Genomic DNA, 21,532 nt, shown 5'->3' with positions numbered 1-21,532 from the left:
TTCATCGTTTGGTGGTTGCAGTAGACTTTTTGTGTTTTGATTTGTCTTGTATCTAACTACTTATGTCCAATATTTAAGGTTAACAATGTTTTTATTTTCAAGTTAAATGTTCTTCTACGTTCGTTTGTGTTTGATGCCAGTGTTCATGAACTATTCGCGAATAAATAAATTTCCTTAACGAACGAAAACAAACATAAACTTGTGTTCGGTATGTGTTCGTAAACAGTTCGCAAACATATTAATTTTCTTAACGAACGAACATGAACACAGCCTTATTCGTATTCATTCAATTCGATTACGATCTTACTCAAAACTCAAAAATGTTCCTTTTCTATCATACTATATGCATCATACAATATAGAATGACCATATTACCCCTAACAATAGACGCGCTTACGGTAGAAAGTTACAACGTCCTGATGTCCGTCCGGTGGGTCATACGACTCATCTCATCTATTCAAAAACTCAACCATGGTTAAACTTAAACACATCTAGTTCCAAATCATCAGGCCAGTGCCTCTATCTTCTCCGTTCAGATCTTCCGATCACAGCTACCTCCGAACAATTTTCCGGTAAACAATCGTCAATACATCTTCTTCTCCGTTCGTCAACGGTTTTTTTCCCTCAAACGCGATTGCAATTCGTGTATAATTGATCTGTTGTTTACTTGCAGAAATTTTGAATTGTTGCCGTGACCTGTTTTGATTTCGATTTGTGTGTCTAGTTGTTTGAGCTATGGGGCTCTTTGATGGATTACCTGTTCCGAAAGATAAAGAGGTGAGTGAGTTCTATTTAAGCATTGTATAAATTATTATCTGTTATTGTTATTCCGGTAGTTTAACGAGATTTAGGTTTTTAGAATTGTAGGAGTTTCATTGTGAATCGATTGATTTGAGTGTGATACTAACACATTTGGGATCATATGATGTGTGTTAACTAGTTTTACTTAAATATTTAATTTGATAATCTCGTGTGTCCTGTAATTTAAAGGATTTCAGGAATTTCATTGCCAATTTGTTAATTTAAGTATGAGACTGACTAACACATTTGGATCACATGATTTGTGTTAACTAGTTTTACTTATAATTATATTGATGATAACCTAATTTGTCTGGTATTTTAAAGGATTTTAGGAATTTCATTAACTAGTTTTACTTATAATTATATCGATAACCTCATTTGTCTGGTATTTCAAAAGAATTTTAGGAATTTCATTGTAAATTTGCTGATTTAAGTATGATACTAACACATTTGGGATCATATGATGTGTGTTAACTAAGTTCACCTGTGTTAACTAGGTTCACTTGTAATAATATTTGATAATCTCATGTGTCAGGTAGCTTAAAGGATTTTAGGTTTTTAGAATTATAGGAATTTCATTTTGAATCAGTCGATTTGAGTATGATACCGACTCATTTGGGACCATATGATGCGTGTTAACTAATTCCACTTATAATAATATTGATAATCTCTTGTGTCCGGTAGTTCAAAGGGTTTTAGGATTATAGGAATTTCATTAAAATCTGTCGATTTAGTACGATGCTAACACTTTTTGAATCATATGCTGTGTGTTGACTCATTCAACTTATAATAATATTTGATAATCTCACGTGTCCGGTAGTTCAAAGGATTTTAGGTTTGTAGGATTATAGGAACTACATTGCAAATCTGTCGATTCTAGTATGATACTAACACATTTTGGATCATATGATGTGTTTTAACTAATTTCACTTATAATAATACTGATAATCTCTTGTGTCTGGTAGTTCAAAGGATTTTAGGTTTTCAGAATTATAGAAATGCATTGCAAACCTGTTGATTTAAGTATGTGACAAACACATTTGGGATCATATGATGTGTGATAAGTTGTTAACTAATTTCACTTATAATAAGTATTGATAAGGGCTAATTGTATGTGTTTATAGCAAGAGTTGGTTATAAGAGACAAGAGATGGATTGTGGTGCTGTAACTCCTGTTTGATTTTATATTAATTGTATGGTTTGTTTTCATTGCAGTATTTAAGAGAGGATCTTGAGAACGTAGACGAGAGTTGGACTGTAGCACGGTTCGATTCATTACCTCACGTTGTCCATATCTTAACTTCGAAAGACCGCGATGGTGAAATCCAAGCATTGAAAGACCAGAGCGATATTGTCGAGGAAGTCGTGGATGAAGTTGTTCAAACTTATCATAGTGGATTCAACAGAGCAATTCAGAATTATTCACAGATATTGCGATTGTTTAGTGAGTCTACTCAAAGTGTAGGAAAACTTAAAGTTGATTTGGGTAATGCGAAAAAAGTGATTAGCGCTCGTAACAAGCAGTTGCATCAGCTTTGGTATCGGTCCATGACATTGAGGCACATAATCTCGTTGTTAGATCAAATTGAGAACATAGCTCAGGTTGTTCACCTTCCAACTATTATGTATTGTTTAATTCTGAATTTCATTTGCTTTAAGAAAGATACGACCATGAGTAATGCTGGACAAGATATTAAAGAGAAAGTCAACTATTCATATGTTTCAGGTTCCAACTCGTATAAACAAGCTTATTGATGAAAATCAGCTATATGCAGCAGTTCAAGTACATGTTCAATCAGCTAGAATGCTTGAAAGAGAGGGACTTCAGTCGGTGAGTCAACTTAAAAAAAATCAGATAGTGTCTAGGCTATGCAGTTAATGTCGGTGATATATCGGTCTCCATGTAAGATATCGGTGTTCAATGTTGGTCAGAATATCGGTACCGATATTATCGGCAATTTTGACCAATATTTGACCGATATATCACCGATTCTCCCGATATCAGTACCTTTCTTCTTAGTTCTACCATTCGTCTTTCTTCTTATTGCTGCTATTAGTGTTTTAAGTCTTAATTGTCAATTGTTAGTGTTTAAAGTCTTAATGAGTTCCTACTTGCTACAATTGTTAGTGTTTTGCAAGTTGCAAAAGGTTAATTTGTTAATGGTAGGAGAGTATGCTGAATTGTTACTGTTAAATTGCTATATATATATAAACTCTGCATCATCCTACCGCAATAACCTATATCTCAAATATTGGTCCTTAACCGATATCTTATATTTTACCGCATTAACTACATAGTGTCTAGGTTACCCTTCTTTGTGGAGAGATCCCAAATATGATGTCCTGCTGTAGTTCAAGTTGGAAACCTAGCACGGCTGATATACTTACATGCTGTAAATCAAGTCTATACTATAAAGATATTAAAGAAATTATCCTTTTGATCTATTTGGTGAGTTACACATCATAACTTTAGTGCACATGACAATGAGATTAGGCTATACTTGGTTCTAAAATGGTTAACGAGAGTATGAGACGTCCTTTAAGTACCTAATACCTAGTTCCCTTTTGAGACATGTTTAAGTTTAAATTAAGAGTATTTACATCCTAGTTGGTTTGGCCAGGTTGGCGCCCTTCAAGATGTCCGATCTGAGCTGGCAAAACTGCGAGGAGTTCTCTTTTACAAAGTGTTGGAAGCTTTGCATGCCCATCTTTATAATACTGGTGAATATAGGTAAATTTTCTTTTCTGCTTATCACTTGTAGCAATTATTACTTGCTTCATGGATGTAAGGATTTTCCCGCAAGTATACATAAAAAAGAATATAATGATCTTTTTCAGAACTGATATTTTTTTTAGTGCAGCTCAGCTACCCCTAGCATGAATGAAAAGGATGATGCTATTCCAACCACAACCGTTGCTGCATTTTCAATGAACAATTCCCAGTCTCTCTCACGGAGAACCAGATTGCAAAAAGGCGACAGTCATGTCGGTGCATCTGGATTCGCAAGTTCTGTTGATGGAGGGTACGATGAAATCTCCGTTCTTACTGGAAATTTTATACAATATTTTTTAAGTAAAATGCCATTTTCGTCCTTGAGGATTGGCCAATTTTGCGACGTTCGTGCAAAGGTTTGTTTTTCCGTATCTGGATCCAAAGGTTTAAAATCTTGCCATTTTCATCCGGCTCGTTAACTCCTTCCATTTTTCTTTGTTAAATTAGGGGTAATTTTGTCTTGTTGCTAAATTAAAGGGCAATCTGGTCTTTTTTATTTTATGTAAAAAGACCGAATACCCCTGAAAACGACCTAATTGCCCTTTAAGTTAACAAAAAAGACGGAAATACCCCTGACTTAACGAAGAAAAATAGATGTAGTTAACGAGCCGGATGAAAATGGCAAGATTTCAAACCTTTTGGATCCACATGCGGAAAAACAAACCTTTGGACGAAAGTCGCAAAACTGGCCAAACCTCAGTGACGAAAATGGCATTTTACTCGAAACTTTTTATTATGATATTTTATGGTGGATCCTTTTTCAACCACTAATCTTTTGTTTTTGTTTCAATGTATTTCAGTTCCTCATATGATGGCCATGACGATGATGACATTGACGGTGCTGACAATGCTAAGAATGTTCCTCGTCTTCCAGCATGGCTTTCGGAATCCACCCCTGATGAATTTGTTGTATGTACTGTGCATGACCTCACCGTATACATTTTGAAAAAGGGTTTATCTTCTCTAATAATATAATTATGGGTTACTGATTAACTGTAGGAAACAATGAGAAAAAGTGAATCTCCGCTTCATGTGAAGTATTTGCAAACGATGGTTGAGTGCCTTTGCATGCTTGACAAAGTTGCAGCTGCTGGTGCTATAATCTGGTATACGTTTCATCTACGTATTCTTTTTTTAGAAAAATGCCTGGATAGTCCCTGTGGTTTGCCCAAATTTTATCTTTAGTCCCCAACTTTCTAAAATTACATTCATGCTCCCTATGGTTTGACTAATTGTTACTCGGATAGTCCCTGAAGTAGATGGAGGTTAGTTTTATAAGTGGGTGTGAAATGACAAATTTGCCCTTACTAATAAAAGTGATAATAAAAACATTAAAAGAAACGAAAAAAGGTTGTAGGCTCCATTAATTATTTAATCTTAGACAAATAGGTGGGTAATTTCGTTTAATGGACCCCACTACTTTTTTTTTAATTCTTTTAATATTTTAATTACCAATTTTTTAGTAAGGGTAATTTCATTATTTCACACCCACTTAACTGATAAAACTAATCTCCATCCACTTTAGGGCCTATACGAGTAAACTAGTCAAACAATAGGGAACATGGATGTAATTTTAGAAAGTTGGGGACTAAAGGTGAAATTTGGGCAAAACACAGGGACTATCCGGGCATTTTTCTCTTCTTTTTTCAAATCTTTTTGGTGTTAAAAATATTACACCGATATTGAAATATGTTACACATTTCATCTACAGCCAAAGATTGAGACCAACGATTCATGAAATCATTACATCGAAGATTAAATCTCAGGCCGAATACGTAAATTCTTCTAGGCCTGGTGTGGGCCATGCTGCTCGAACTGCTACAATAGGTCTTGAGTATGTAAAAGGACACTTACATAAAGAACAACATAAAAACGGGACATCGTTAGTTGGATCGCTAATGGCAGTCAGCCCTGTGACACCTGTCATGGCTCCTATGGGTGCAGCACAATGTGCAGCAAAGGAACTTCTTGATCTGATTCTAGATACCGTCGTTCGAATATTTGGTTCGTATAAGTAACCTTGATGCTCATTGCTCTGTGTGTGTCTGTGTGCACTCACTATAAGTTTTTATTTGGAGTAAAATGCCATTTTCGTCTCTGAGGTTTGGCCAGTTTTGCGACTTCCGTTGAAAGGTTTGTTTTTCCGCATCTGATTCCAAAAGGTTTGAAATCTTGCCATTTTCATCTGGCTCATTAACTCCATCCATTTTTCTCTGTTACGTCAGGGTATTTCCGTCTTTTTTTGTTAACTTAAAGGGCAATTCGGTCTTTTTCAGGGGTATTCGGTTTTTTTACATAAAGTGAAAAAGGCCGAATTGCTCTTTTAAGTTAGCAAAAAAGACGGAAATTCCTCTGACTTAATGGAGAAAAATAGATGGAGTTAATGAGCCTGATGAAAATGGCAAGATTTCCAACCTTTTGGATCCATATGCGGAAAAACAAACCTTTGGACGAAAGTCGCAAAACTGGCCAAACCTCAGGGACAAATTTTTTCCTTTCAATAATATTATGTGAGCGTTATATTTTTCAGATAACCACATTGTTGTTGGGGAGCTGCTTGAATCAAAATCTTCTCAACAAGCACCAAAGGCTACGGTGCGTGAGATATCTGGGAACCTTGATTCTGAAGCATCTCAGGCGACAGGTGGCTACACTATCGGCTTTTCCATGACGGTTTTACAGGTAGTTAATTTTGTTTACCATTTTTGAATATTAATGTTTAGCCCCTTATGCTGCGCTGTAAATATCCCAGAGTGAATGCCAACAACTCATCTGTGAGATTCTGAGAGCAACCCCTGAAGCTGCGTCTGCTGATGCAGCTGTTCAAACAGCTAGACTTGCAAGCAAGACTCCTTCAAAAGAAAAGAGGCAAACAACTATAGTTTAATATATATTTTTTTCTTAATATACTGAGAAAAGATTGAATAAAGAGTATTGTAAATTTTGGTTTCAGGGATAAGTCAGAAGATGGCCTTACATTTGCCTTCCGCTTTACTGATGCTGCAGTTTCCAGCCAGGGTATGTGATATATATATAGTGAAAGTTTTAAATACAAATGGGTTTTAGCGTGCGAAGGTACCAAGTGAGCGAATAACGTGCATAAATATGTTTTATAACATACATAATAATTTGAGTTAACCAACCCATGCATAATATGAGTTTAACCCATGAGTAATTTTGATGTTTGATGGCATGTGGGATTTGATTTTTGTAACATGCGTATTTTAAAACTGCAAATGCGTAATTTCGAATGTTCATTTCGTACCTTCGCACGTTAAGGGGCTATTGTACAATAACCTTCCCCTCTATATATATATATATAGGGTTGGGTTCAATGGGGAACACTAAGAAAGTGGGGAACCGAGGAAAAGTGCATTTAACATGTTAAATATATCATAAAAATTCAATTTAACATGTTTAAAATTAATTTTTTCAATTTTTTTGCATATAAATACATGTAGAAGCTGCATAATAAAAAAAATTCAAAACTAAAAAAAATTTAAAAATCCTTAAAAAAGGTAAAAAAAAATTACCTCCACATTTTTATATGCAAAAGCTCCAAAAAAATGGTGAAAGAATAATTTTTAGCATTTTAAATTGAATTTTATGATATATTTAAATGTTAAATGCACTTTTTCCCGATTCCCCACTTTTTTAGTGTTCCCCATTGAAACTCACTCTATATATATAGTGTTTAAAGTACAAAAGTCCTTAACGTGCGAAGCGTACGCGAGCAGTAGTATAACGTGCGTGATCATGTTAGTATGTTGCAACATGCGTAATTAGGGTTTCTGACCATGCGTGATTTTGTTTCTTTAACCATGCGTGATTTTTGTGTTCATGCGTAACTAGGGTTTGTAAATTATAACATGCGTAATTTTACAATGAACATGCGTAATTTACACGCGTACGCTTCGCACGTTAAGGAGCTATTGTACGTTAACCTTCCCCTATATATATAGGAAAGGGATCATTAGAAAACATAAAAGATACTAGAAAAATTTAAGAAAATCATTTATAAACAAGATTTTTTCTATCATTCTTTTTATATGTTACCATTATTCATGGAAATTAAAAAGAAAATAAAAAAGTATATGTAGATCGACGAGCTACATATATATGTTGCTCGTGAACTACATATACATACTTCATATGTGTACCTTCGCAAGCTACATATATGTAGCACGTCAATCTACATATATTTTTTAATTTTTATTTTAAGTTCTATGATACTAACCTTATAATTAAAGGAAATGAAAAATAAAAATAAAAAAAGTTGATTGGTTGGTACTAGTTTTCTCGGTTTTCAAGTTTTGAAGTGTGTGTGTGTGTGTGTATAGGGGAAGGTTAACGTACAATAGCTGCTTAACGTGTGACGCTATGCGCCTTAATTACGCTTGTTCTTTTGTAAATTACGCACGTTATAAATTTCAAACCCTAATTACGCATGAAGAAGAAATCACGCATGGTCAAAATATAAATCACGCATAGGTTTGTTTTCACCCTAATTACGCATGTTATATCATAATTACGCACGTTATTTTGTTGGTCGCGTACCGTCGCACGTTAAGAGACTTTTGTATTTTAAACTCTCTCTCTCTCTCTCTATATATATATATATGTGTGTGTGTGTGCAATTTTGCCGAGTTTCCCTGGAAGTTAACTCTGGTTTGGTTAATTTAACTAATGTCAGGTGCGGATTTGATGCGCCAAGGACGAAATAGGAAAGGTCAAAATGTCCAAGAAGGTTACGGTTCAGCTTCCATCCTACCAGAGCAGGGAATATACCTAGCAGCATCTGTATACCGACCTGTTCTGCAGGTTTGACCACTTGACCCACTTACATCCGTTCTAATTCCTGTTAGGTGTGCAAGCATACTGTATTTTTGACCTTTTTTGTCCTATTTGCACCTGCAGTTCACAGATAAAATCGCTACAATGCTGCCTGAAAAATATTCTCAACTAGGGTAAGTTTGTTGCTGATTCCGTGTTTCAGTGTATCATACTATCATGCACGATTTATGTTTACTTTCATGTTTTTATGCACCGTTATTCGCATGCGGCAGAAATGATGGATTGCTGGCTTTTCTTGAGAACTTTGTAAAAGATCATTTCCTGCCAACTATGTTTGTTGATTACCGGAAAGGCGTTCAACAAGCAATATCAAGTACGTCGTATATAATTCGTTTCTCTAAGCTGTCCGGATGGCATGAACAAATGGTTTGATGTAGGGGTGAGCAGAAAACCGGAAAAACCGAATCGAAACCGATAAATACCGAACCACACAAAAATCCGAACTGAACCGAATAACCTAAATTATCATTTTTTAAAGTTTGTTATATATTGATTTAGAAATTGTTAGTTTTATTCTTGAATGTTGAGTATTATAATAAAAACATTAGCATGTTTATTTATTTTTGAAATGATTTATCCATTGCCTACAAGAAATAACATAATACAACATAAAATTTAAATGATTTTCAACGTATTATTAAAAAATGATGTTTAAATAAAAGCTTTGGAGAAACATAAAAATAGATAAGAAAGTTAGGTTTATGTAAACAATATTAATTAAAAAGGTTAAACATAATAACTTAAATGTAAACATCAGAAAAAGATTCTTAAATCTTGGATTATACTTTTTATTTTTGAATCTTAGGTAATTTTGTTCTAAGAACGGAAAAAACCGAAAAACCGAACCGTTGCTAAAACCGAAAAAACTGAAACCTAACGGTTTTCAATAACCGAACCGTGCACACCCCTGGTCGATGTTCAACATTTTGTTCATCATGGACATGGATATTATATTATTCTGTACTTATTTCTTCTGTTTTGGGGTTTAGATTAGAATATCTTCCTGGTATTTGGTTGTAAAATAGCCTGTATGGTCAAATAGTATACAGTAAATTAAATGTTGACACTAGAAATTGTCGCTTTTTTAAGGTCCAGCTGCATTTCGCCCACGAGCAAATCCTACTGCTGCTTACACACCGTCAGTTTCTAAGGGACGGCCTATCTTACAAGGACTTCTGACCATAGATTTTCTGGCCAAAGAGGCATGCTTCTTTTTCTTTAGAAGTTTATTCTCGAGTAAAATGCCATTTTCGTCCCTGAGGCTTGTTCAGTTTTGCGACTTTCGTCCAAAGGTTTTTTTTCCGCATGTGGATCCAAAAGATTTGAAATCTTGCCATTTTCATCTAGCTCGTTAACTCCTTACATTTTTCTCCGTTAAAGTCACGGGTATTTTCGTCTTTTTTGTTAAATTGGGCAATTCTGTCTTTTGAATACTTGTACATTATGTTAAATGCTTGTACATAAAGTGAAAAAGACCGAATTGCCCTTTAAGTTAACAAAAAAGACGGAAATATCCCTGATTTAACGGAGAAAAATGGATGGAGTTAACAAGTCGGATGAAAATGGCAAGATTTCAAACCTTTTGGATCCAGATGCGAAAAATCAAACCTTTGGACGAAAGTCGCAAAACTGGCCAAACCTCATGGACGAAAATGGCATTTTACTCTTTATTCTCCTTATTTATTGTCATATCATTGATTTTCAATTTTGTTTTAATTTGCATAATCTTATTGTAGGTTCTTGGGTGGGCCCAAGCAATGCCAAAGTTTTCTGGCGACCTTGTGAAGTACGTGCAAACATTCCTCGAACGGACATATGAAAGGTGCCGCGCGTCGTACACTGAGGCATGGCTTATTCTTTTTTCTTTGGCTCTTCATTTGCCTATGTTACATGTATGAGTTATGAGATAATTTCGTGTATTTTTTTTGGTTATATATCAGGCAGTTCTTGAGAAGCAAAGTTATATGCTTATTGGAAGACATGATGTTGAGAATCTGATGAGGCGTGATCCCGCAAGTACTTTTTTGCCAACCTCACTTGCCCATGCAAATGCAGATAACCATATCGCTGATGCAGAAAATGACGGTGTTGAGCTGCAAATAAGTGAATTACTGATGAAACTTAGGCCGATAAAACAGGTTCTTTTTTATTTTTCTTTGAATGGTTCACACTGTTCTATAAAGAAGGGAAAGGCTATTAGATACTGTATTATATTCATGAACCATCTTTATCATTTTCATGCATATTCCAAAAATGAAATTTGAATACATAAAAAAGATTAAACGGCCAGTTCGGTGCCGGTCCTAAGTATCAGACCATCTCCTGGATTGTTAAACTGCCAAACCTTAACCTTAAAAATCTCAAACCGGTCGGCGGTCGATAGGGGTGCAAACGAGCCGAGCCGAGCAGGAGCTCGATTAACTTATGAGAGCTCAAGCTCGGCTCGGTTCGAGCTTTGTTTTCAAAGCTCGAGCTTGGCTTGTTGGTAGTTTTCAAGCTCGAGCTTGGCTCGTTTATTATCTATTAATTAATATTTTATATAAAAATAATATAAATAATAGACTCGTTTAGGCTCGTGAGCTCGATAAGTGAAGCTCGGGCTCGTTTACTAAACAAGCATATTTTTAGGTTCGGGCTCAGCTCGTAAATAAGTTTAAATAAGCTCAGCTCGTTTACACGAAATATTAGTAAAGTGTAAATGTTACTAAATATTAATAAAACTAGTATTACACTAAGGCTCGACGAGCCTGACGAGCTTCACATGCCAGGCTCGAGCTCGATAAATAAACGAGCTGTATTTTAGGCTCAAGCTCGGCTCGTTTCGAGCTTTTTTTCCGAGCCTATCCCGAGTAGCTTGTGAGCAACTTGGCTCGTTTGCATCCGTCGACTTGGTTTGGTACGGGTAGCTTAAACAGTTTATTAACAAACACCCCTACTTGACAATAATGTTCCTAGCTTTAACCCTTCTAGTCTAGAACTCTAATTGACAATAATGTTCCTAGCTTTAACTTACAAGGATCTGTTTTTGCAGGAGTCTTTAATTCGTGATAATAACAAGCTCGTATTGTTGGCATCGCTTAGTGATTCATTGGAGTACATTGCTGACTCTATAGAAAGGCAAGTTCTTATTAAACGAAACTTATCTTTAAAAAAGTACACACATTTGAAGATACTTGTGAGATTGATTGTGGTCCATACAGGTTCGGGAATGTTGCTGGAAAAGCATCTGAAACAGAAATTGATTTGAAGCCTACACCTGTCCACCATAAACGAAATAGCAGTTTACCTCCTAAGGATCTAGCAGCATTTGCTGAGGATTATAGAAAGCTGGCAATCGATTGCCTAAAGGTTTTACGCGTAGAAATGCAATTGGAAACAGTTTTCAATTTGCAGGTTTGTCACACTTAAAATAAATAAAAATATAAATACCATTAAATGATGAATTATCTTTTAACCTTTCAACGTTGCTTTTAACAGGTAATGGCAACACGGGAATACTTGGAGGACCAAGATGCTGAGGAACCTGATGATTATATCATATCATTAATCACCCAGGTGAGCTTTTCTTGTTTCTAGTATTTGTCTTTCATTATTATAATTTTATTTTTACCGGGTACAAGTGTGATTTTATCTATGATATGTTTGTTTTTTGTTTGTTATAATTTGTTAACTAGTTTGTTTTTTGTTTGTTATAATTTTATTTTTAAACTAGTATTTTGACTTGCCGCGCGTTGTGGCGGCGTCGAAACTTAAAGTAACTCGAACTTATACCGTCAAATATTTGACCCAACTCGGTTTCGAACACAATTTACGTCAAAACGTAGACCAACTGAAAACGCACATGAAAATAAGCCAAAAAATGTATTATATTTGATCTGACTCATTACCGAGAAAATTTACGTCGAAACGTAAACCAACTTGGATTTGTAATGAAATGTACTTGAAAATAAGCACGTAAGAGAATAGTGTTCTTTTACGTTAGAGAATGGTACCATGCATTGCGGCGGAGTCGAAACGTAAAGTAACTTGACTTTATACCGCGTAGTGAAAAGGTATTATATTTGACCCAACTCGTTTCCCGAACAAAACGTAGACCAACAAAACGTACGTAAAAATAAGCACGAAAACGTTTTATATTTGACGCACGTACATAAAAATAAACACGTAAAACTCGAGGGGGGTCATAAGGACATTTTACAAAGTTTTTAGAGAGCTGAGAGGGTGTAAGTGGCAATGCGAAAATTTGAGAGGTTGAATACACAAAAAGAAAAAAAAACCATGGATGGCGTTGTAAATATGGCAAAAAAAAAACATAGAGGTTGTGTCTTACGTGCTATCCCTAAGACACCCTCTTTTGTTATATTATTATTAATAATGATAATAATAATTAATAATAATAATATATTACTTATATGTTATATACTTTACTGCCATAGATAACTCGTAGAGACGAAGTGATTGCTCCTTTCATTGCTCCAACCAAACGGAACTATATATTTGGCGGAATATGTGCTGTTGCCTCACATGCATCCATCAAGGTTTCTAATATCGTGCCACAGTATTTGATAATTATATTTCTTTTTTTTTTCCTGGTTGTAATATACAAACTTTTCATATATTCTTCAGGCTTTGGCAGAGATGAAACACATCAACCTTTTTGGTGTTCAGCAGATTAGTAGGAACACAATTGCGTTAGAACAGGTTTATCATTACTTTCCGAATTTCATTAGTTAGTATACGATATTGTGTTAACATTATCAAAAGATTCAAAACTGCATCTAAGAATTCAAATAATTAATGATGTAACAGGCACTGTCCGCGATACCCTCGATCGATAGTGAATCTGTGCAAACGAGATTCGATCATGTTCGAACTTACTACGAGCTGCTAAACATGCCAGTTGAGGTAATATCTATGCACACACACATTTTCTCAACTAATCTATTTTCTTTATATGGATTAATTTCATATATACCCTTACAAACTTGAAAATTTTCATATATACCCAACCAAAACTAAAAATATCAAATATACCCAATTTATTAAAAACAATCTAGTAAATAATCATTTTACCCTTATTTTTTTAACTCCAAGTTTTCATATATGCTCATCTTTTAACTTCATATTTTTATATAACACATTTTAAGCTTAAATCTGTTTTTACCCATTTTTTTCCCATAAACATTAGTATTCTGCATATATAATATTTAAGCTAAATAAATTAAGCTAGAAATGAGTAAATATAATATTTGAAGTTGTCATATATGAGATTTCAAAGTTTTTAAAAAATAAGGGTAAAATTGTCATTTGTGAAATTGTTTTTGATGAATTGGGTATACATGATATTTATAATTGTTCATGAGTATATTTGATATTTTGCAAGTTTGTTGAGGTATATATAATTGCCCCATTAGATTAATTACACGCATATTTTAATATTTTGATTTGCAGGCCTTGCTTGCCTTTATCACCGAGCATGACCGTTTATTCAATCCCATAGAGTATGTCTAGCATGTTCCTTTACTCGTATCTCAATTTCATTTCATTACAACTATCGGTTTATCATGGTTGACTTTTGTTTGACCTGTTTTAGGTATTACAACCTTCTAAAGGTCCAAGTTCCTGGACGCGAAGTTCCAGACGATGCGAAAGCTAGAATGGCAGATATATTACCAATTTAAGTGCTGCGATGGCGTATTTGTTTGTTTAGATGTTCAGAGGTTGTTGTCGTTTGTCTGTTTTGTTTTTTATATATTTTTTCTGAAGGTATCAATTTTGTATTCTTTTGTGTACTTTTGGTATAAGGCCTCTTTTGGTCCGGCTGTCAAGAAATCATCGTAAGTAGCATGTATTTTCGTGTAAATTGATCGACACAAGTTTTATAATGTCCGCTATTATCGGGATGAATTTTTATTTAAAAGGTATTGAATTCTCAATTCTGATGTTTTTATATATGCACATTTGCATGGAGCCCAAAGTATTTTGGGTTTTGTTTTTGAATATTCAATCGAGATGCAAAGAGAGTTAAGTCGCGCAAAGAATCGATATTCCTTTCAATGAGTGAAGTTTTTCACTAAAAATGAAATCACCCTCTCACCATCACCACTAGCCGCTGCATCCTCACCATCGTCGCTACCTCTAATTTCGTCATCAGCATCACATTCCAACTTGCTCAACAAATTTATGAACCAAATACGGTTATATGGTTAAATCAAATTTATCATTGCTTAAAAAATCAAAGTGAAAGCTTTAGGAGAACTTATTTTATATCGGATATTTGCTAATGCATTCAAGTAGCCGTTCTAGCTCAGTTGGTAGAGCGCGTGGCTTTTAACCACGTGGTCGTGGGTTCGAGTCCCACGGATGGCGATTTTTTTTTTATTTTTTGCCAAACAGCAAAAAAAATGTCTTAAACGTGCATTGGTTAATTACAAAAAATACATGATTAATTACAAACAATTATTGTTATCAACAAAAACCAACATTAAAAAGTCTTGAAAGAGTGATATGTGAGCTACAAAACAAACATAAAAACGTGGTTTTTCAAACACTGCACAAAAAACAGTACATTAATCTTTCAAACCATGTGACGATATCTTTCAAACCATGTGATATCTAATTCAAAATATGGTAGAATTTGACATATCCTCAATGGACTAAAAATTCAACTTCAAAATTATTAAGAATTCAAAATCAAGAATAGAAAAGTAAAGCACCTGGGTAGTCCCAATTGGTGTTCTGAGTCAAAAATGGATACAAATTTCATGAATTATTTAGGTAATGTAAATGAACCGAACGTTCATGAACTGTTTGTGAACTTGTTTGGCAGGAATTTCGTTTATCTTTGTTTATTTAATAAATGAACGGATATGAACACAATTTTTTGTTAATTTAATTAAACGAACGGACATGAACACACTGTTTGTTTGTTCATTTATATTCGTGAACGTCCGTTTATATTCGTTCATTTACATTTGTTTATGTTGATTTCAATTTTATTACATAAGTAATTAAATTTATATAAATATGAAACAAAAAAGGAATTTTTTAACTATTTATATAAATATAACTAATTGTTAATTGGCTTTCTAGTAATAAAAATGAGGTTTCGATGGAATTTATCATAATTTATCACTAATTTATATAGAAAATTACTTATGTTCGTTTATGTTTAGTCAATTATGTTCATGTGTGTTCATTTATGTTTTTTTTTCAAGGTGTTGTTTATTGTTTGTTAAATTATGTTCGTTTAAGTTTGTTTGCTTATGTTTGTTTACGCTCGTGAACTGTTCGTTTAGGTTTTAAATGAATGAACATAAACGAAAATGAATGTGTACATTTTCTTAATAAACGAATATGAACACAAAAATGTGTTCGATTATATGTTCGTGTCCGTTTAAAGTTAAACGAACGAACACGAACATGCTTCTGTTCATGTTCGTTCGGTTCATTTACAGGCCTAATGAATATTGAGTCATGGAACTGGCTTCTAGTTTTCCAAAAACAAATAGAAGCATGTTTTCGTTGTTGCAAATAGCAGCAATCCGCAGAAAGTAATAGAAAAGACCCAAGTTAATCGTTGCAATGTGTAAGTCAAGTGATGTGACAATGCCACGTACCAAATCATCACAGGAGCCGATAAAAATAACATCATCCAAAGTTGGGTTCAAACTTACAATCGCAACTATTTTAGAAGTTAAGTTTGAGACCTGCCTCTCTATTATAATTGGAACCTTTAAATTAAATTGTCATATAGTTTGTGAGTTTGAGTGAGACCTGTTGAGTAATGATACTAATTGTTGGAAGGCACCTCTTCTTCAACTTAATCAAAGAATAAATTTAATATGAACAAACTTTTTGATTAAAATTGAAGTCACATAAACCCTAAATATATAACCCCTATTTATACTAAACAATTACATCGTTCCATGTCTCTAATTTCAGGAAGTGTTTAGCAGATGAGGAACTTCAGGTTCCCATCGAAGACTTGCAAATAAACGAGACTCTTCATTTTTTAGAGAAACCAGTCGAAATCATGGACCGAGGTACCAAGCGGCTAAGGCGCAACAAAATTTCCATAGTTAAGGTTCGATGGGAAGGAAAGCGTGGAATTCACTTGGGAACTCGAGAGTGAAATGAAATCCAAGTATCCACAGCTCTTTGTTCAGTCTTCCTCTTAGATTTCGGGGATGAAATCTCCTTAAGCAGGGGAGACTGTAACGCCCTGCGTTTCGATGCTCTTATTAACTTAGCAAGTCTTATCGTACTTCCTATCCAGTTATGCTTGTACTCTCGAGACTACCGATCATAATGAAAATAAGGTTGTTTGAACCATGATTGTGTTAAACTATGTGCAAACTATTACTATATGTGATGCTTCTTATATGTGAACGATGTGTTTAAACAGATTCTTGACCCTTGTGGTGCTTTTTGTGAACGATGTATTTATCCTAGATTCTTGACACTTGCTATGCTTTGATACTTGATGAACGAGAAACTAGATTTAACAGGAATTCGAAACACGAAATTACTCTTATTATTTATGCTTTTTGAACGCCAAAATGTAATGATTACTCACAATAATACGCAACACAACACTTAACCTCGCTCGCAAAACGAACCAAAGTTGGAAACTAAAAAATGTGAACTGGCCGTCCGAATGGGCATCCGCTCGGATGACCATCCGCCCGGATGACCATCCGACCAGATGGCCATTCGACCGAACGTAGCCATCCGACACGTGCCACTCGCCACCGCCTTAACCCATCCGAACGTAACCAGTCGAATGAGCCTGTCACTGTCACCTATAAATAGTAGACTTGCACTTTCATTTTCACCTTTCACTCTGCCCTTTCGCTCTCAAGCTTCCAGACGTAATCCAAGGCTATTTTGTAAGCTTTTTCACCTAAATCTTCTTCAATCTTCATCTTTAATCACTTCTACTCCATCTTCTTCATCAAAATCACACACATTTTAACTTTTTCTCAAAAACACCGATTTTAGACCTTCCGAAGGTGGATTTCACTCGTTTTGCTTAGGCAAACTGTTGTGAAGCACTAATAAGTTGGAGTTGGTCTAAGATCTAGAGGATTTTTCAAATTTTTATACCAGATCTAGAGGATTTTCACATGTTTTCGGCTCAAATCTGATAAACTTGCATGTTTTACAACTTATTTCTAAACTTCTCCTCTGTTTTACGCAAATATGGATGGAATCGGGACTCAAACAGACTCTTGACTCGTTTCTTAATCGAGATCCAGCTTGAAAACGGAATTCCACCGGAGAGATAGACCGATTAACGGGTCAAACATGAAATTTCACCAAGAACAGCTCGTCTGTCCGAAGGGGTGGTACCCATCCGACCGAATGAACTAGATTTGGTATGTTTCCGTTGTTTGACACATCGTCACGCCGTCTCCGTTAACTCAAAACTTTTACTTAGAAAAATTTTATGAAATTTCAAACACCGACCATCCGTCCGAATGGCCATCCGATAGGATGACCATCCGTCCAGATGATCTGCCCATGATAACAATTATTGTTTACTGTTTACTGTTGTAGGACACTTTGGTTGAAACATCGAAAACTTTAACAGTTCACAAACAACCACGGACTACCGAATGACCATCCGTTCGAATGGTCATCCGACCGAATGGCCATCCTTTCGAATGGTCATTCGACCGAATGACCATCTGTCCGGATGATCATCCGCTCGGATGGAACTCATCCACTCGGATAGTCTGTCAAACTCTTAAACTTGATTTTGCACCATTTAACACTCTATTCTCTACCGGGTCAGCACTTAGAGGACTTATGATCTATTCCCCGCACACAGCGCTCCCTTCGATCCAACCGAACTGTGTCTAGGTTCTAAGCACCCATTGTGAGTATACTCGATCCCCTTTTGTTTTAAACACTTTGGGATGCAACATTTATTCTATATAAACACACGACACTTGAAACTTGTTTGTAACCATGCTCTATCCACTATTATACATGAAAACATGATACTTGTGATACTTGTGAGTCTTATATGCTATGTGAACGTTGAATCTTATGTTAACGCACCGCCCTTGAGACTTGGGGTATTGTTAAGTTTGATTCTTTTACCTCCTCTTCGTGGCAACGATGTAGGAAAGGAACAGTTAACGCGTTGGAAACTTAGGTTAACATATTGATTACGTGAGCTTAGCATGTTGAAACTTGTAACATGTTCTTCATGTTGGATATGAGGAAATTCACATTTAAACTATTTATGTTATGTATTAAACTTGTATACTCGCCAACATTTTTGTTAATTTTATTTTAATACATGTTGCAGGTTGATAGTCGCAGTCAATCAAGAATCAAGCTAGGGTGACTTTAGATACACACCTTAGAAAAACACTGTTTTGAACAATGTTTGAAATTTTGGGATGTTTTGATACAATTTTGACTGTGTTTAGTTAGTATGACAATTTAGCTATCATTATGAAATTTTGATTAATCTATATTGAATAAAGTAGCGTTATGATGCTTTGAGCGATTTGTTCGTCCCGCCCCGATGTTTCTGTCACACCCCGACCACGTAAAACAACAAAACGTGGCGGAATCGTCGGGGAGTGTTGTAACAGAATCATTGTTTCATAACACATAGGAAATTGAAATGCTGTTTTATTGATTTAAGAGTTACAATGTCTTAACAAACAGAGAAGTAATACAAAATTTAACTAGTCTTGCATCTTTTAATGTCACTAAGGCCTCGTCCAATCCTATGTGAGCATGCGTCAAAATTATCATCAAATATAGTACCTGAAACACATGTGAAAATACATCAGCATAAAAATGCCGGCGAGTACATAGGTTTTATTGATTTAGGATTCATGACTTATAAGTTTAGAAAAAGTTGTTTAACAAAAGTCAGTCATGATCCTTGTAAAATGTTTTGTTTTATAAATCATTTGAAAAGCGATGATAGATATGTATATTTAAAAGAATAATGTAAGGTTAAATGAATAACCCAGTAAAAATGAATTTGTATAAATCAAACTGTTTTGTAAAACGATGTCTTGTGAAAAATATGTTATTTGTATAAAATGTATAAGTCCAAATTGAATGATTTAAATAACGCTACGACATGTAATATAATACAAGCACTTATATATAGGAAGTACCAGCGGCGTATCCACCATGCTTGTATCACATTACACACGTCTCGTTACCCAAACAAACCATCAATGTAAATTGCCCATGTCTAAACCATTTGTCAAATGTCATAGTAAAAACCATGTCAAAAATGTCTATGTCAAATGTAACCATGAAATGTGTAAACAAAAAGTCATGTATGGCAAGTGAAATATGTATCAACTAAACCATAGGTGAAAATGCACAAAACAAAGTATTGAAGTAAAACTCAGTTTAAATCAATGTTATGTTTTGTGGATGTGCATGCTATACTGATATAAACACTTATGCGGTATGTTAAACGTGATGTGCGTGAAGTGTAATATTATTTTGATGAGTATTTAAGCCCTTTTTACACTTTTAGCCAAGTTTTAAATTTATAAAACACGATATTCACTAACACTAAACACACATATGGGCAAGTGCACCCATCGTGGACGTAGTATAGTGTTGGTAAGATACCGAGGTCGTCCAAGGACACAAGAGCTTTTAATACCGGTTTATCCTCAACGTCTAACCAAATCAAAAAGTTAGAAAAATGTTTTAAACTAAGAAAAATAAAAACTAACTAAATGCTGAAAAATAAAAATAAAATGAAAACAGATAGACAAGATGAATCACTTGGATCCGACATGTGTGTTAGTATAACCTTTGATTATTTTCGCACTTTTGCACTTGTTTAAGAGATTATCTTAGTTATTGTAGTAGGCCTCTCTTTTGAAGGCGACGTTACCCTCAACCCAGTAGTTTGAGTCAGCAAGGATACAATTCTAAAGGGTCGGATTATTGAAAGATAATTAATTAAGTTATTAATGCAAATTGTGGTAGGCCCCGCTTTTGGCGGTGACGTTACCCTCGGCTAAGTAGTCTGAGTCAGCAGGGATACAGTCCTAAATAGCCGGGTTATAGTATTAATAGTAGTTAACTTATGAGGGGGTCAAAGAGTTTGGATCCCCGCCATCCAATACCTATGGGTATTGAAGGAGATCCTACTAAATTTGACCCAGGTCCCAAGCAGGACCTCTAAACACTGAACAAGGGCAAGACCCTTACCAAACCGTTCCCTTAACCCCCGACCAGGTAGCCAACATACCTCCATATAGACCGTGGAGATATGAATGGTGAAAATCTTTTATTTTATATAGACAGTAAAATAATGCCAAGACACCACGGACAAACGATAAGGAAAGATCACCTTCAACATAAGTAACTAGTTATTAAAGTCATTAATACAAAACCAAATAAAAAGTGCAAAAGATTAAAAATAAAAAGTATTATACTAAACACTTGTCTTCACCAAGTGATGTAAGAGACTTAGGCAAACATGGCCTTGATTGTCAAGAACTCTTACGATCAATCTTGGATCCCGAGACGACTCACACACTCTACGATGGACAATGGATGATGGTGGTGGATGATGGTGTTATGGTGGTGGTGGGTGGTGGATGAGGTGTGAGAGAGGTGGTGTGCCAAGGGATGAGAGAGAATGAAGCCAAGCTCCTCTATTTATAGGCTGAACAGAAGGCTGGACACGGCCCCGTGTCCGCTGGACACGGCCCCGTGCCCGTCTGACACTCTCTCTCCTCATTAATTGTAATTGCGAATTACAATTAATGCGCCTGCTGTACTTTCACCACGCCCCCGTGCCCGCTGGACACGGCCCCGTGGTGGGCAATGGAAGCTTCTACTGGTTTGTCTTTTCTGCTGCTTCCTGGGCACGCCCCCGTGTTCGCTGGACACGGGGCGTGTTCAGACTCTGTTTCTTCTCCTTTGCTTTGGGAGGTGCCGTTGAGGGTCCGGGCAGTCTACTTTTGTTCCTTTTCTTGTATTTATGGTAGAATTAGTTGTCTTTTTGCTTCTTTTGTGATTTTGAGCTCATTTAATCCTGAAAATACAAAAGGAAGACAAAAACACTCTTTTTACAACATTAGTACTTAAAAA

At 35.3% G+C, this 21,532-nt stretch overlaps 1 protein-coding gene and 1 non-coding gene across 2 annotated transcripts; both read left to right on the top strand.

Moving 5' to 3' along the window:
• The first annotated feature begins 415 nt into the window (after positions 1-415).
• On the top strand, positions 416-14,364 carry LOC110942226 (exocyst complex component SEC8). The gene is made up of 26 exons (XM_022183976.1): positions 416-572; positions 674-777; positions 2,017-2,403; positions 2,528-2,632; positions 3,423-3,532; positions 3,663-3,824; positions 4,375-4,483; positions 4,574-4,680; positions 5,286-5,578; positions 6,105-6,256; positions 6,327-6,442; positions 6,528-6,592; positions 8,268-8,395; positions 8,492-8,541; positions 8,641-8,741; positions 9,518-9,630; positions 10,165-10,272; positions 10,369-10,566; positions 11,460-11,545; positions 11,629-11,821; positions 11,906-11,983; positions 12,865-12,966; positions 13,055-13,129; positions 13,238-13,333; positions 13,880-13,929; positions 14,022-14,364. The coding sequence occupies exons 2-26, from the start codon at positions 736-738 to the stop codon at positions 14,107-14,109; spliced, it is 3,114 nt and encodes a 1,037-aa protein (XP_022039668.1). The 5' UTR covers positions 416-572; positions 674-735; the 3' UTR covers positions 14,110-14,364.
• Positions 14,365-14,724: 360 nt separating this feature from the next.
• Positions 14,725-14,797, top strand: TRNAK-UUU. Its single transcript has one exon. It is a non-coding gene; the product is annotated as a tRNA-Lys (tRNA).
• Positions 14,798-21,532: the final 6,735 nt, after the last annotated feature.

The sequence above is a fragment of the Helianthus annuus genome, chromosome 7 (genome assembly GCF_002127325.2).
Source record: "Helianthus annuus cultivar XRQ/B chromosome 7, HanXRQr2.0-SUNRISE, whole genome shotgun sequence".
NCBI lineage: Eukaryota > Viridiplantae > Streptophyta > Magnoliopsida > Asterales > Asteraceae > Helianthus > Helianthus annuus.
Note: the sequence above shows the minus strand (reverse complement) of the source record. Positions and strands in the feature narration are given on the sequence as shown.